The sequence below is a fragment of the Nicotiana tabacum genome, chromosome 15 (assembly GCF_000715075.1).
Source record: "Nicotiana tabacum cultivar K326 chromosome 15, ASM71507v2, whole genome shotgun sequence".
Taxonomy (NCBI): Eukaryota; Viridiplantae; Streptophyta; class Magnoliopsida; order Solanales; family Solanaceae; genus Nicotiana; species Nicotiana tabacum.
The window spans coordinates 31,548,693-31,565,011 of NC_134094.1; the positions used below are offsets into that span (position 1 = coordinate 31,548,693).

At 35.5% G+C, this 16,319-nt stretch overlaps 1 protein-coding gene across 1 annotated transcript; it reads left to right on the top strand.

Moving 5' to 3' along the window:
• The first annotated feature begins 1,206 nt into the window (after nucleotides 1–1,206).
• Nucleotides 1,207–11,313, top strand: LOC107774899 (prefoldin subunit 6-like). Its single transcript, XM_016594562.2, has 5 exons — nucleotides 1,207–1,421; nucleotides 1,513–1,583; nucleotides 1,688–1,812; nucleotides 8,970–9,030; nucleotides 11,044–11,313. Exons 1-5 carry the CDS (start codon nucleotides 1,343–1,345, stop codon nucleotides 11,098–11,100), a joined length of 393 nt encoding a protein of 130 aa, XP_016450048.1. The 5' UTR covers nucleotides 1,207–1,342; the 3' UTR covers nucleotides 11,101–11,313.
• Nucleotides 11,314–16,319: the final 5,006 nt, after the last annotated feature.

The following is a 16,319-nucleotide window of genomic DNA, read 5'->3' on the forward strand; positions in this document are numbered from 1 at the left end:
AACTTTATATAACGTAGGATATTTTTCAAATAACTCACAATTATATAGACATTAGAGAGAAGAATAATTATCGGCCATATGAGACAAGGCTGCAACTATAAATTTAATTAATCCTGAATCAGTAAGATAAATAAAAAATTATAAAAAGAATTTAATGCATACGAGATTAATAGTAATAAGATTAAAAGTACTAACTAGAAAAAATTTAGATGCATTCAGTCTTATTGTTGGATTGTTTCTCTACACTGGGGATTCAAATTCATGGGGTTTCCTCCTTCTTGGGTTTTCAAGCCTAATTTGACCTAGGTATATTAGGCCTATATATTGCCATCAATTCCAACTATTTATTGAACTAGTTACATATGACCAGTTGGCCAAAAATAATTATATCCTTTAGTTAAATATATAAAAAATATGTATATTATACATTACAACAATATTCAGTGAATTCCACCAGTGGGATCTCGGGAACGTAGTGTATACACAGACATTCCCCTACACTGGAGGATAGAGAAACTGTTTCCGATAGATCTTCAGTTAAATAAAATATGAAAAGAAGTCGTGACAACAACCAGTAACAACAAGAACATATTAAGAAAATCGAAGCAAAAGATAGCAATCACATAGTAAGTAGTAATAGCGATTTAAGAATAAATAATATCATACTAACACTAACACTAACATTACCGGTACGGAAAAACAAAAAAAAATTATTCGACTACCTACTAACTTTCTACCCTAATCCTTGACCTCCTATCAAGAGTCATGTCTTTAGTAAATTTAAGTTACGTCATATCCTGCCTAATTACCTCTCTTCAATATTTTTTTGGCATACCTTTACATTTTTTCATACCCACAAAGGCCAAACTTCTAAAAAAAAATATATATTTGAACGACTATTATTATTGGGAACGACGATAGTTTTCCCTTTATCTATTTCTACATATGCATGCACGGCTGACCAACAATTTAGGTGTATGCTTTTCCTACCTTTGGTCAAACTAAATTTGTTTTGGAATATTTGATCTTTAGTTAAAGGGATCTTTATCCGTTCAAATTAGGCTTGGCGACTTCCATTTTGTTAAGGACTTGTGTCAAGCCGATCTCGAAATGGATTGTATCAATTGTTAATTGTAATACCTGAAGGACTGAAGTAGAATGACTACTAAAACTTGAGGACTAAACAATATTTATATTTTCTCCTAAACTATTTGACACACGAGAAATTGAACGAGCAAATCTCCGGGTAGAGCCACGATTCCCGGTCGCCGCCGCACTCCTCCACTAAACCCCAAATCTCCGGCAACAAAAAATAAGCTAACCCAATTACACCAGTAGAAAAATGGCTTCTTCAGTCGCTCTCCGAGATTTGCAGCGTGACCTAGAGAACAAAGCCAACGATCTTAGCAAACTTCAAAAAGGCATAATCTTTCTTCTTTAATCCTCCTCCTGTTTGTTTTCTTACTAAAAGTAAACCCTTTTATTCATATATTATTTGTGATATATTTACAGATATATCAAAGAACCACCAAATCAGAAAGAAGTACACTATTCAACTAGGTGAAAATGAGCTTGTTCTCAAGGTATTATCATTGTTATTGTTTTTACTTTCATATGCTCATATGGGTGTGTTTGTTTTTGCAATTTTTGGGATATTGAGACATTTGTTTTTGAGTTGGGTGTGCAGGAATTGGATCTATTGAATGAAGATGCGAATGTTTACAAGTTGATAGGGCCAGTGCTTGTGAAGCAGGACTTGGCTGAGGCAAGAGCCAATGTCAAAAAGCGAATTGAATACATTTCTGCTGAACTGTATGCCATTTATTTTGATTTAAGACCTTTTTTCTTTTTTGGAAATTTGTGATTTCTGAATGTGGTTTGATGATTACTGTTACTTTCTTGAGCAAGTATATAACATTGTTGTTTATTGGAAGAGGTTTGTAGTTCTAAAAATAGTTTGAATGGAGTAACTTGATAAGTGATGATTCATATAGCTGACCCAACCTGTTTGGGGGCATAGCAGTTCTTGTTGTAAAATAGTTCTTAGTAATTCTTCAATCAGTAAAAGAATTGCAAGGGCTTATGCAAAATCCTTTTATTAAAGTTTTAGGGATTTCTTAATAATACTAACTTAATACCCTCTTTCATTTGACATTGTCCATGATATCCTGACTAAATGTGCTTCTTATTTATCTAAGCCTTTGTACTTAAGTTGATGGTCTTCTATGTGGGTTTTATCAGCAATGAACACTTGTAGCTGATATGCTGAAGGGTGTTATTTGAGAATCAACCAGACCATAACTGTTTTATACTAGTATTTGTTAACATTTGCAAAAGAAAAGTTCAATCTGTAACATAATTCATCTATCTAGTCTCTTAAAGTTATCCTCAATTGGCAAATGAATTTAACGTATCAAATTCACTCTTAGAAAGAGGAAAAGTGCAAAATAATTTGGAAAAGTAGTAACTATTTGTATTCTTTCATGGGGTAGATTAACTTTTTATAAATCATTGCAGGTTCTTTTCCTATCCGTGCTGTATCCCCCTAAAGTTTTAAGTTGTTGTGTCTGTTTTACTGTTTGACTCGGCATTCTCTATGCTCCTTACATTGTGATTCCAAACCATTAAAACCTGGATCCAAGGAGCTTTCATCCGTTTCCCTTTCCTTTCAAGTTGCTAATCTATAACTTGACCTCTTGTCCTCTTAAAGCTTTCAGCTTAAAATAATATTTTCTCTTGATTTTCAGCGGTTTTGGTCTAATAAAAGCTCTACTTAATTTAGCAAATATATAAACAGATACAAACTCCGCTAAGTAAAAAGGGATATCACATGGTTATAAAGCTGGAAGTGAATACTTATTTATCCCAATTATTGGTAATGATAATTTAGTAAGTTAGGGCTCTGCATTATCAGATCCTATGATTATAGACACATCTAGAGTTAGGACATAGCTTTGCTGCTGACTTTTCCATCCGTAGCTCTGTCGCACCCCAGAAATGGGGTGAGATGTGGCTGACACCCGGTACCTGCCATCAGGACCGAGCAAACCTATATGCATTATCAGATCCTATGATTATAGACACATCTAGAGTTAGGACATAGCTTTGCTGCTGACTTTTCCATCCGTAGCTCCGTCACACCCCAGAAATGGGGTGAGATGTGGCTGACACCCGGTACCTGCCATCAGGACCGAGCAAACCTATATGACATGTTAAATACCCAATTCGTACCCCTGTATCTCAATTTATTTAAATAATTGCAATATTAAATGAGTAAAACGAGATAATTACCATTTGAATTAAAGTGAGAAATCGTATTACAAGACATAACTAAATATGCCATTCGAATGCCATACGAGGAGTACCCATGACCCAAAAGAATACAAATTTCATATATGGAGTCTCTATGATGCTACGAATGAAATAATAAAGTTCCAACACTAGCTCACACGATATAGAAAGAAGACAATGAAAATACATCAATATGAATCCCACAATATCAAATTGGGCTCACTAAGAGTAATGAAGCTGCAGGAATCCTAGCCCGTATGTTGACCGTATCAAATGCATAAGTGAGGGAGAATGTAGCGTTCCTGAAAATGTCATAAGGTTTTAAGTCCTTAGGAAATTTATGGGGTGCATGGATCGTACCCCATCGCATGCTAATTGAAATTTTGCCAAAGTTTATATGACAATATGCTACAAAGTGCATAATAGCCACACCAGATGAACTTGCGACGCACTATATCGCCAGCAAAGTGGGCAAACTCAACCCCTTGTACATATCTCTTTCCTTGGTCAGAAAATGAGTTATAAAGATGAGATTTGTGTGCAATAAGTGTGGTTCTATATAAACCCATTACTTGGGTCACGAAATGGACATCAAAAGATCAGTTTATTCCTACTAAGCAAGGTCCAAAGCTACAACTCTTATATGGCCCCACCCTCCAATCGACATTTCCATTGCAAAACCAAAGAGAATAGCTAAGTGTGGAACCAATAATGGGGTCATGGCCAATCTCATCTTAAGCAAGTTCGAGGGAAGTTTTGTCTAATATTTTGTGTTAATTAAAGTTAGTTAATTTCTCCACGAGGTAGGGGTAAGGCTGCGTACACACTTCCCTCCCCAGACCCCACTATGTGAGATTATACTGGGCCTGATGTTGTTGTTGTTTAAAGTTAGTTAACCCCTATATTAATCTCATTACATATTTTGGATTGAATAAATTCAACAAGAACTCTGAGAACACCCATCAAAACTCAAATTAGGGCTTGATTTGGAAGAGGTAATTTCTTCACCCTTTTTTCGAATATAATTATGGATCGAGTATTTGGAAGGGTTGGTGAAGTAGAAAGTACCATTTTATTGAAGTTCTATGCAAAGTTTTGAAAATGGGTTATGTCCAAGCTAGAGCTAAATTGCGGAAGGAGATGAATAATATTAGATATGAACAGTGTTGGGTTTCTAATAAAGTGATTATACTCCCTAACACATATAATGAATGAATTTGAGCTAAAAATCGAGAATTGACGTTCAATGACGAATATAGAATTTTTGGAAACTTTGGAAATGGTATAAGACACTTTATTAATTAAATTAGTATCGTTCTGATACTTGGCTAATGAATATGAGTTCGTTGATTGAATTCGTTTGGGTCGATCTACTCGTTCTTTAGTATTTGGAGCTAACGGTTGGTAAAGTAAACTAACTTTGATGTATGCCGAGCTTTAAACTTCTTGAGTGTTTTCAAATTAACTCATATTTTGAAAATTATATTTCAATGAGATTCTATGCACGTGCGGGACAAGTTTGCATGATTTACTTTTTGGTTGAGTTTAAATGATAGAAGTTCCTAAATGGCTATGTCCTGGGTTATTAAAAAATTCTTGGGTTATCGTGCGACACACCATATCATTTAAATGATTAACGAGGCTTGATTACAAATTCGTAGCATTGGTATTAACTAAGAAAATGTTGAAATCCTTTGCTACTCGTTCTTTAGTATTTGGAACTAATGCTTGGTAAAGTAAACTAACTTTGATGTATGCCGAGCTTTAAACTTCTTGAGTGTTTTCAAATTAACTCGTGTTTTGAAAATTATATTTCATTGAGATTCTATGCACGTGCGGGACAAGTTTGTGTGATTTACTTTTTGGTTGAGTTTAAATGATATAATTTCCTAAATGGCTATGTCCTGAACTTTATAATAGTACCATGGCTATTAAAAAATTCTTGGGTTATCGTGTGACACACCATATCATTTAAATGATTAACGTGGCTTGATTACAAATTCGTAGTATTGGTAACTAGGAGTGGCAAACAGGCGGGTCAGATATGAGCGAGTCGAAAACGAGTAATTCAAAAAACGGATAAATTATCCGATCAGACCCGTATTTGAGACGGATAAAAACGGGTTATCCGGCGGATAATATGGATATCCATATTATGGATAATATGGATAATATAGATATCCATATTATCCATTGCTTCTTGAATATGATCATTTATAGGAGAATTCCTAGTTTCCTAAACTTGAGAAACCCCCAATTTGAGGCTTTACAAATGTAAAAGTTAAACACATTAGTTATCCATTGGTTATCCATCAGTGTTATCAAAGGCGAAAAGCGCAAAAAAGCTCTAAGGCCCGTTGGGGCTTTAAGCGCAAAGCGTAAATAAAGCGTGGGCTTTAATGAAAAAAGGCGCAACTGGAGAAAAAGTAAAAATATGTATATATAGTTTAAAACCAATAATTATAAGCATGAATAAGAAATATATGGATAAGAAAATTACGATAAAGTGAAATATCAATGATTTAGTGTTTCCTTTTCAGGATTACATTCATTGGCAAGGAAAAGTATGCCTTAGAGCCTTGATGCGACACTGAAGCGCCCGTAAAGCGAGGCGAAGCGCTCAACGTGTTTTGAGCCTCGCTTCAGGGCTTAAGACAACACTGTTATCCATTTGGTTAACCAGTTTTTAAGCGGATAATATGGTTCTTATCCATATTCGACCCGTTTTAAAAAAGTTCATTATCCAATCCATTTTTTAATGGATAATATAGGTGGATAACTGTTTTTTTTAACCATTTTGCCACCTCTAGTATTAACTAAGAAAATGTTGAAATCCTTTGCTCTTGGTTTTCAATAAATAAGTAAAGTGAAAGACTTGATTTAATGAAAGGGATTTAGCCAAAGGCCTTGATTTGTGAAATGAAAATAAAAAGGAAATTATGCAAATGTTATTTTGTGATTGCTCATTCGAGAGAAAGATTGAGTACGTGGGTTATGTACCCGACTTACCATTGCTCATCTAGTCGAGAGGGAGATTGGGCCCGTGGGTTCTGTACCCTGATGTACTATTGTTCATCTGGTCAAGAAAAAGATCAGGCCTGTTTGTTCTGTACTCTAGTATACCATTGCTTATCTGGTCGGTAGGAAGATCGAGCTCGTGGGTTCTGTGCCCCGATGTGCCCTGGCCTATTGTTGCGAAGCTTTTGAGATGCGGACGTTGAGATTACAAGTTAAATAACACTTGATATGCGTTAATGATTCTAACGATGCTTGTCATACCTGATACCGAGAAAGAATATTTCAAATATCTTAGTGATTCTAACGACGCTTGTCACACTTGATATTTGAAAATAATTCATACCATGGAATCTCATTTGAAATATTACTTTTAAAGCAAGAGTTAATTTGAAAACACGCAAGAAGTTTAAAACTCGGCATACCTTAAAGTCGCTTTACTTTACTAGCCGTTAGCTCCAAATGTTAAAGAGCGAGTTGGTCAATCCAACTTTAATCTATATAAACGAACTGGTATTCATCAATCAAATCACAATGATACTAATTTAATCAATAAAGTGTCTTACACTATTCCCAAAGTTTCCCAAAAAAATCATATTTTCCATTGACGGTCGATTCTCGATTTTAGCTCCGATTCGTTCATTATGTGTGTTATGGAGTCTAGTCGCTGCATTAGAACCTCCAAACAACATCGTTCATATAAATCCGACATTGTTCATCTTCTTCCTCAATTTAACCCTAACTTGGGCATGATTTATTTCAAGAAATTGCATAGAACTTAAATAAAATAGTAATTTCTACTTCATTACACCTTCCAAATATTCAATCCATTATTATATTAAAAAATGGGATGAAGAAATACCTCTTCCAAACCAAGCCCTAACTTGAGTTCTTGTGGGTGTTCTCGAAGTTTTTGTTGGAACGTAGCCAATCCAGATGTGTAATGGGGTTAATATAGGTGTTAACTAACTTTAATTAACACAAAATATTATACAAAACTTATCTTGAATTTGCTTAAGATGAGATTGGTCGTGACTTCCATTATTGGTTCCACACTTAGCTATGCTCTTTGGCTTTGCAATTGAAATGCCGATTACCGCCGTCAATGTACCCCGAACAATGTTGCATGTATATTAACGTGTTCGTAGAGTATTTTCCATGTCTGCCATTTTTCCTTGGCGCACTTTAAGGACTTAAGACCTTACGAAATTATCAGGGACGCTACAAGCTCATTTCATATGCATGTCACCATTTTTTGATGATGTTCTCATGCATGTCACTATTTAAGACGTTACTTGAATCCCTGGGGAGGAAGGTGGAAAATAGTCAAAATATTGCTGCACTAGTGGTTAGTTATATTTCCTATTGGTAGCTATTGTTGGCTGTACTAAATTAGTTGGGTTGGCTATATGAATCCTGGGTATCCAATCTGTTGAGAGTCTATTTAATTGATGAAAGAATTACAGACTTTCCAGTTAAGTTTGTGTTGCCTTTAGGTAACAAACACAAAGTGAAGATTCTACTATGTTAAGTGGCAGATTGACTACACTGTCCCAGCAGCCAACAGCTCTTTTCCCCTGCTAGAACTTCACTCAGATATTGTTTTTGTTGGAAGTTCCAATTATCACAACTTAGAACCCCTTATGACTTTAGACAGTCAAAATTTGAACGCCGAGGCAATGTGTATAAAAACAGGTGGAAATCTGGAATTATGGTGCCTTAGTTGCTGTATCTCCACATAATGTGACTCTACGTGACTTACTGTCGAGGATAAAATTGTCAGGACTATATAGGTGCTGAACATATTCATCTGTCATGATCTTTTACCAAATCATCTGGAAAATTTCGTGTCCATGCTTTACAGGCAGCTTTGAAGCTTGTAGGATTAGTCCCTTTGATATTCCATTCATTTGGTACTTGTTGCAATCGGCCAAGTTAAAAAGACAACATATCTATGTTTTACAGTAATGGGTGCTCCGCGGAAAGAAAAAATGAGATAAACTCTGAGCTCACTTGATGAACAATTACTATTTGCTTTTATCATGTATGTAGCAGCCTCCAAATTATTACCATGCTTAGGGAACCAAATCATCTGAATAGGGTCCAAATAGGCTTACGACAATTAGTGTACTCCCCGTCCACCCAATTTTTGACTTGAAAATAGGACTTCTCTTTATAAAAAAGGTGGAGAACGGATGCATATCCTGCATAAGGAAAGATGTTAAACAGGTATACATCATAAATTTATTCTATATGTCCATAAGGTATCATTGTCCATGATTTTATCCATGAGTCCTTGTCCTAGATTTAGTGCTTTGGCAAAAAACCCAACCATTCAAACAGACAATTGTATCCAAGACTTGTACCAGGAAATGCGGAAGAGTTTAATGCATGGTCCATGGATTTCAGAAAGCAAAGCGTAAATGGACTAGTAAACTCACTGTTCTGAATAATGCATGAGCTGAACATGGCTCTTTTTTGTTTGGTTTTCCAGGAATTCTTATGTAGAGTGTGCATTTCTAAGTGTATTTAGTAAATTTAAGCAGCAGATGGTAGTCAGTAGATAATAAAACATTTATTTTCCTTTGCTGCTTCTGTAGTTCTTGTTAGTTGTTACGGTTTTTTGGTCATGTAATGACTACTGTCATTCTATCATTCAACAGAAAGCGACTAGATAGTACTCTTCAAGACTTGGAAGAAAAGCAGAACAGCAAAAAGGAAACGGTTGGTTCACTTCTCACTTTATGTATTGTCTTATTATTTTTCACATTTTACGACGACCATCAATTTGCTGTTTTGAGAACTATAAGAAAAATTGCCGTGATGAAGAAAAAATTTGTTTGCCTTAGACTTTCTTCATTGTATGAGCACATTTGTCTTAGATTTGCTGCTTTACAGCGACTATGGAGTAACAAATTGCAGATAGCATTATTAATTATTTTGTCGGAACTTCTTGGTCGAAAATTACATTGAAAGAGAACATTATACTCCTTTCTGTTTCTGAATCAATTTATGATTAATTTGTCATTGGTAAAGCATACGTGTGTCTGCCATTGTCGCCTATTACATTGAATCAAGAGTCTATTGAGCTGTCTAGAGTTTCTACTTGTGTAAAAAAGTTAGTTATTTCCCAACTCTTACAACATGCTCAAACCTGCTTAATTGTTATTTGGGTAGAGATTGCTCAATTCTGTCAGCAATAATAAAGAAAGACCCAGAGAGATTTTTTGTACCTGAAATATCACTTGTTGCTGAAGCATGTTCAGATCTCACAATGGGTTTCAACATCATTCATTTTCTTATTTTATTATTTTATTTGTTTCCATTTAGCCAGTTCTTGGAATTCCTTTGAATCGTGTCCAGGATTCGAAACTTTATATTTGCAAACTGTTTTCATGATTTTGGAGGACGTAGCAAGAGGCTAAGGAAATTGAGTCAAAGTAGAGTGGCCATCTAAATGGCCTTCTTACTCTCTGTTGGATAAACTACTTTACCTTTATCTTGGGGAGGAGCTGAGACTGCAGTGTAAGGCATCTATATAACAATATTAGGGATTCTGAGTAGGGAAGTTCATCAGTCGGTACGGTACGGTATTTAGACATTTTGGTTCGGTATTCGGTTTCTTAAAATGTTAAATTCGGTATGGTTCGGCTTTCCTCCTTTCGGTTTCGATTAATTTGATTCGGTAACTTCGGTTTGTTCGGCTTGAATATTAACTATAATATTCTAATTAAAGTACTTACAAATACAATATGAAAATGTTCTAGACTCACCTGACTGTTGACAAAATCTTTGTCCAAAATCATCAAGTATCAACGGGGAGAAAAAGGGTACATAAAGGATTAAATTTGATCCATGGAAATGTCTTTATACTTGCTTAGAATTAATTGTTGAACTTACATAATACAATAAGGATTAATCCAACATATGGAATGGCAATACACGAGTAACGAAGTAAGGAACACCCTAAAACCATAGAAACATTACGTAGCCGACCTCAGCATGAATGCCGAAGACAAATAGTGTAACTTATAGTATGTTATAATCAATAATATGTGTAATATGTAACTTAGTATATATTTTCGATACGGTATCGGTATTTTGGTAATATTTTTTTAAATACCATACCTAATACCAAAATTTTCTTAAACCAAATACCGTACCAAATATTGAATACCGAATACCAAAATTTTCGATTTTGATATGGTAATTCGGTAGTTACCATATTATGCCCAGTCCTAATTCTGAGTCAGTTTTCTTAGGCGTTTAGTGCATGACTTCTGTTATGTTTTGCTAGAATGAACAAAGAAAACAAATATTCCTATCGATATGAACTTGTAGTTTCCACCGTGATTTCTTCCCCCTTACTGTTTCTTGCAACTGTTTGTATGTAGCAATTAAATACCTGTTACTTCATGTCTGCTCTTTCTGACGAATTCCTTTATTACTTCAATATTTTTCTCTTTGGCCTATGTTTTATTTTCATGTATCTCCTGATCATTTACTGAATCCCCTTGGCTACTATGCTATCAACTCCAGTCACTTAGGGAGCTGAACTGTGTAACTATGATTTCCAGAGGCTTTAGTTTGAAAATTTAATATCAAATATTGAAAAATGTAATTTGTTTGGTGATTTGTCTTGCTTCCTGCTAAAGTCATTAGGTGTCTTGTGCAGTTCAGTCCACTATTTGTATTTCCCTGATTCATTTGTTTGTTGATATACTCGTCATTTTCCAGATTCTGAAGTTACAACAAAAGATTCAGTCTCTCCAAGCTGGTAAAGGCAAGGCCTAATGCGCGCCTCTGGTGGTACACTACACTGGTCTGTTGATTTTGATCAGTATTAAAAGCAGGATTACAGTGTCTTGTCGTCCCAGACACTCAGACGTTTACCTTATTGTTCGATTGGCTTTTGTAGATCCATGGTTTTGTACTTCGTATGATTTTGAATTACATCTGCTGATTAATGTTCTATATAGCTACAATCTCCTCTTCTTTTATGGTTAATTATCGTGGCTGCAAGCATTATTTCAAGGACAAGGTTCTGAAGTAAAAGCGGAAACCTATACCTGGTCGAAAGTTTTCACAATATTTTGAAGGAAAACTAACCAACTTTTCTACGTTACATTTACCTGGTTGTCATTATTGTTATATCTAAGTTTCAATGATGACAAGTGTACACAGTGGCGGAGCCAGAATTGTTATTAAGGGGTGTCAAAATATATAAAAGTAAACATACAAGAAAATTAAGGGGAGTCAACACATAATATGTATACATATAAATATTTTTTTTATCTACCTATACAGTGTATTTTTTTCGCCAAGGGGTGACACCCTTTCCTATAAGGTGGCTCCGCCACTGAGTGTATAAAACTAATACCTATCTACTTATAAGTGTACAAAACTAATACTTATCTCTTTTGACTATAGAGAACAAGGCATCAACCGAAGGGCCTGATGCAAGCTATCAAGCTATCGAAAAGTATGAAGCATCTCGGCATGGAACAAAGCACTCCATGATTTAACAAATTTCAGCCCATCTCTCTTGAAGAAATCAGAGATACCATGCTCTAATCCAACACCCATCTCTCTTGAAAGAATCAAGACACCTTGCTGGAATCAGACACAAACACACAACAATACTTTCTTTTAAGGTCACTGGCGAACTCAAGGGAGGAAAGTGCGCAACTACAAATACTGTCTTCTAAGTCTCTAAGTCTAAGTACAAACACTGTATTCTTGAGTCTACAAGTGTCATAAAAGATAGAAGGAGTTAGAACACAAAAGAGAGTTGTGTCAACATCCAGAAATCATTATTGCTAAACATCGTTGGTGGTGAACGAGCCAAAACCATTACTGTTGTAATTCTTTGTCAAAGATCTAAAAAGAATCCTTGTGACCTAAGGGAAACTGGACGTAAGTACCATACTATTACTGAATCAGTATAAAAACTGTTGTGTCTTGTGTTGCCATCAAATTCATTACATTCATCTCTATTTTATCTGTGTACTGCACGAAAGCTAGTCGACTAAGTGAAAACTTAGTCAACTAAGAAATTAATAGTCCACAATTCACCTCCCCCCTCTTGTACTTTTAATTGGTATCAGAGTCTGGCTCACAAACTTTGCTTAATAGCTAGTGAGAAAAAGATCATGGGATCAAACACAGTCGTCAGTGCATTATTTCAAGAAGGAACCTCTCAAGTACGACCTCCATACTTCAACGGACAACATTTTTCTCATTGGAAAGTTCGCATGGAAACATACACTAAGTCATATGACATCAAAGTTTGGCGTGTTATAAAAAAAGAAAAATCTTCCAATTCCACCTATGAAAGATGAAAATGATCAAATCATTGTATCAACTGATCCACTTGACTTGGATGATTACACTGATGAACAAACTGTTGCTATAACTGTGAATGCCAAAGTAAAAAATCTACTGTATAATGCCATCAGTGGAGAAGAGTATGAAAAGATTTCAAGCTGTGAAACTGCCAAGGAAATGTGGGATAAATTGGAAATCACATATGAGGGAACCAACAAGGTAAAAGAAACAAGGATCAATCTTCTAGTTCGTGACTATGAGCTATTTCAAATGAAGGATGGAGAATCAGTGGAGGAAATGTTCTCCAGGTTCAGCAAAATCCTTGGAGATCTAAAATTTTTTGGTAGACCAATACAAACAGAGAACAAGTCAGAAAAATCCTCAGAAGCCTACCCATAATCTGGCAGCCCAAAGTTATTGCTCTGGAATGTCAAGACCTTGACAAAATATCCTATGATGAACTTCGAGGTGATTTAATTGCCTTTGAGAAAACTCACTTGGACAGGCAAATTCAACAAGAAAAGAAGAAAGCAGTAGCTTTTAAAGCGACTGTGGCTGAACCAGAAAACGAAGAAGAAGGGGAAGAAGGAGAACAGGATGAAAACATAGCCATGCTTTCTCAAGTTGTAGCTAGCATGATGAGGAAGAACAAATTCAGCAAAAGAGGGAAATCAAACTTTAGAAGAGGAAGGAAAAAAATGAAAATGATAAAAATAATGGAAGATTCTGTGAATGTGGAAAATATGGGCACATTCAAGCTGATTGTCCCATACTGAAGACAAAACTCAGCAGGAACTTTCAAAAGAAGAAGTCTTTTAGAGCCTGGAGTGATGAAGAAGAATCTGACCTTGAAGAAATTACAAATATGTGTTTCATGGCCATAAAAGAAGATAGCAATGAGGACTCAGGTGAACTCGGTCTTATGGCAGACGAGTGAAGTAGTAAGGTACATCTTCCTACTTGTCCTAACTGTTGTGAACTTTAAGAATTTATTAATATTGCTCTTGCAGATATTGAAAGAGTTCTAAATGAACTCAGAAAAATCCAAAGAGAAAAAAAGGACTGGGCCTTGAAGCTAGAAGTGTGTGAAATTAAACGTGACATGCTTCAAGAGGAAGTAAATGAACTTCAACTTCAATTGAATGGATTACAAAAATCCACTAGTCATAGTTCCGTCAAGTCAAATTCGACCACTCCTTTTAACTATTTGATTAAAACTAGAAACCTTCAGGCATGCTATTGTGGTAAAAATGGTCACAACACCAACCAATGCAGGAACAAAATCAAAGCAGAAAAAGGCTCTGAAAATCCCAATAAACCGTTGTGTTTTTATTATGAAAAACATGGTCACACTTCTAACCATTGTTGGTTTAAGGACAATAGGAGATGGGTCTAGCGACCTAAATCCTCTAGTCAAGCTAACACTCAGAAATCTAACCATTCAGGACCCAAGCAGGCTTGGGTACCTAAAAACAAATAATCTTGTTTTACAGGAACATCGCAAGAAGAATCAAAAATAAAAATAGTATCTTGACATCGCATGTTCCAGACATATGACTGGTGGCAAACAATTATTCAAAACAGTCACCAAACTAGATGGAGGAACAGCTACCTTCGGAGATAAATCAAAAGGAAATGTTATTGGAATGGGAAAAGTTCCCCCTTAGCTCAACATGTGATGTGGACGAAGTATGCCTGGTTGATGAACTCGGTTGCAATCTTCTCAGTATCAGTCAACTATGTGACAATGATTATGAGGTTCGTTTTAAGAAACATGGCTGGTTTATAGAAGACAAATCAGGTAAAGTCATTCTTTCAGGTAACAGAGACAAAAATGTTTACACCATCAGCAATATAGATAGTCCTAGAAATCAAATCTGTCTTGCTTCTATGATCGATAACCCTTGGGTTTGGCATAGAAAGCTTGGACACGCTAGCATGCATACTATCCAAAAACTCTCTAAACATGATCTTGTCGTTGGTCTTCCAAAGCTAGATTTTTCAAAAGATCATATTTGTGATGCATGTTAACTAGGAAAATAAACTCACTCATCTTTCAAAATCAAAAACATTGTTTCTACTACTAAACCACTTCAACTATTGCATATGTATTTGTTTGGTCCAACCAGAATTGCTAGTATAGGTGGTAGAAAATACACATTTGTTATTGTGGATGATTTTTCTCAATTTACGTGGGTTATTTTTCTAAGTCATAAAGATGAAGCCCTAAGAAATTTTGAAGTTTTCTGTAAGAAGGTCCAACGTGAAAAGGGATACTACATTTCCACTATCATAAGTGATCACGGAGGAGAATTTGAAAGCAGAGCCTTTGAAAACTTCTGCAATGACCAAGGAATCTCTCACAATTTCTCTTCACCAAGATCGCCTTAACAGAATAGAGTGGTAGAACGTAAAAATAGAACCTTACAGGACATGGCTAGAACCATGATTATGGAAAACTCTCTACCTCACCACTTTTGGGCAGAAGCTGTAAGCACTATATGTCATATTATCAACAAATATTTAATTCGACCCATTCTTAAAAAGATTTTATATGAGCTATGGAATAGTAAGAAACCCAACATTAGTTATTTTCATCCTTTTGGATGCAAATGCTTCATTCATAATAATGGAAAGGACAATCTGGGTAAGTTTGATCCAAAAAGCGATGAAGGTATATTCCTTGGATACTCTCCCTCAAGTAGAGCATACAGAGTGTACAATAAAAGAGCCTTATGCATTGAAGAATCAATTCATGTTATTTTTGTTGACACTAACCCTCACTCAAGGAATGAAAAACTTCCTAAAGATGAGGAAATTTCTATTATTCCAAAATCTATTGTTACAGGAAAGAATTGTCAAGAGGAGTCGACTGGTCAGCAAGATCAGTCAACTGAGGAACATAATGAAGTCCAAGAATTTTCTTCAATAGAGCAGTCGACTACTGAGGAAAGGGAAACAACCACAACCATCCCAAATGAATAGAAAAGTGAACCTGGATATCCTCACAAATTCATTATTGAAAATCCACATGAAGGAATCACTACCAGAAGATCTCAAAAGCTCAATTCCCACATAGCTCTAATTTCTCAACTTGAGCCAAAGAAAGTGGATGAAGCACTAAAAGACGTTCACTGGGTCAAAGCAATGAAGGATGAACTTGATCAATTTAAAAGAAATAAAGTATGGAAACTAGTTCCAAAACCTTCAAATGCTTCTATTGTAGGAACAAAATGGGTTTACAGAAATAAGTTAAACGAATCCGGACTAGTGATGCGAAATAAAGCACGACTTGTTGGGCAAGGTTATTCTCAGCAAGAGGGAATCGATTATGATGAAACATCCACACCAGTAGCAAGACTGGAATCTATTCGAATATTACTTGCCTTTGCTGCTCATAATGGATTCAAACTATTTCAAATGGATGTAAAAAGTGTTTTTCTAAATGGATACATCTCTGAAGAAGTCTATGTAAAGTAACCTCCTGGTTTTGTAAATGATGCTCTCCCAGATCATGTATATAAGCTGAAAAAAGCTCTATACGGACTCAAGCAAGCTCCCCGATCCTGGTACGAAAGATTAAGCTCCTTCCTTCTAAATCAATGCTTCAAACGAGGTAATATCGATATAACTCTGTTTATTATGCACTCAGATTCAGGTAATCTTATTACTTAAATTTATGTTGA

Bases quoted from the DNA above. Each gene is read 5' to 3' on its own strand.
- LOC107774899 (XM_016594562.2), top strand. From the start codon at position 1,343: ATGGCTTCTTCAGTCGCTCTCCGAGATTTGCAGCGTGACCTAGAGAAC. The intron at 1,813-8,969 runs GTATGCCATTTA...ATCATTCAACAG, and splicing joins GAATACATTTCTGCTGAACT to AAAGCGACTAGATAGTACTC. The intron at 9,031-11,043 runs GTTGGTTCACTT...GTCATTTTCCAG, and splicing joins AGAACAGCAAAAAGGAAACG to ATTCTGAAGTTACAACAAAA.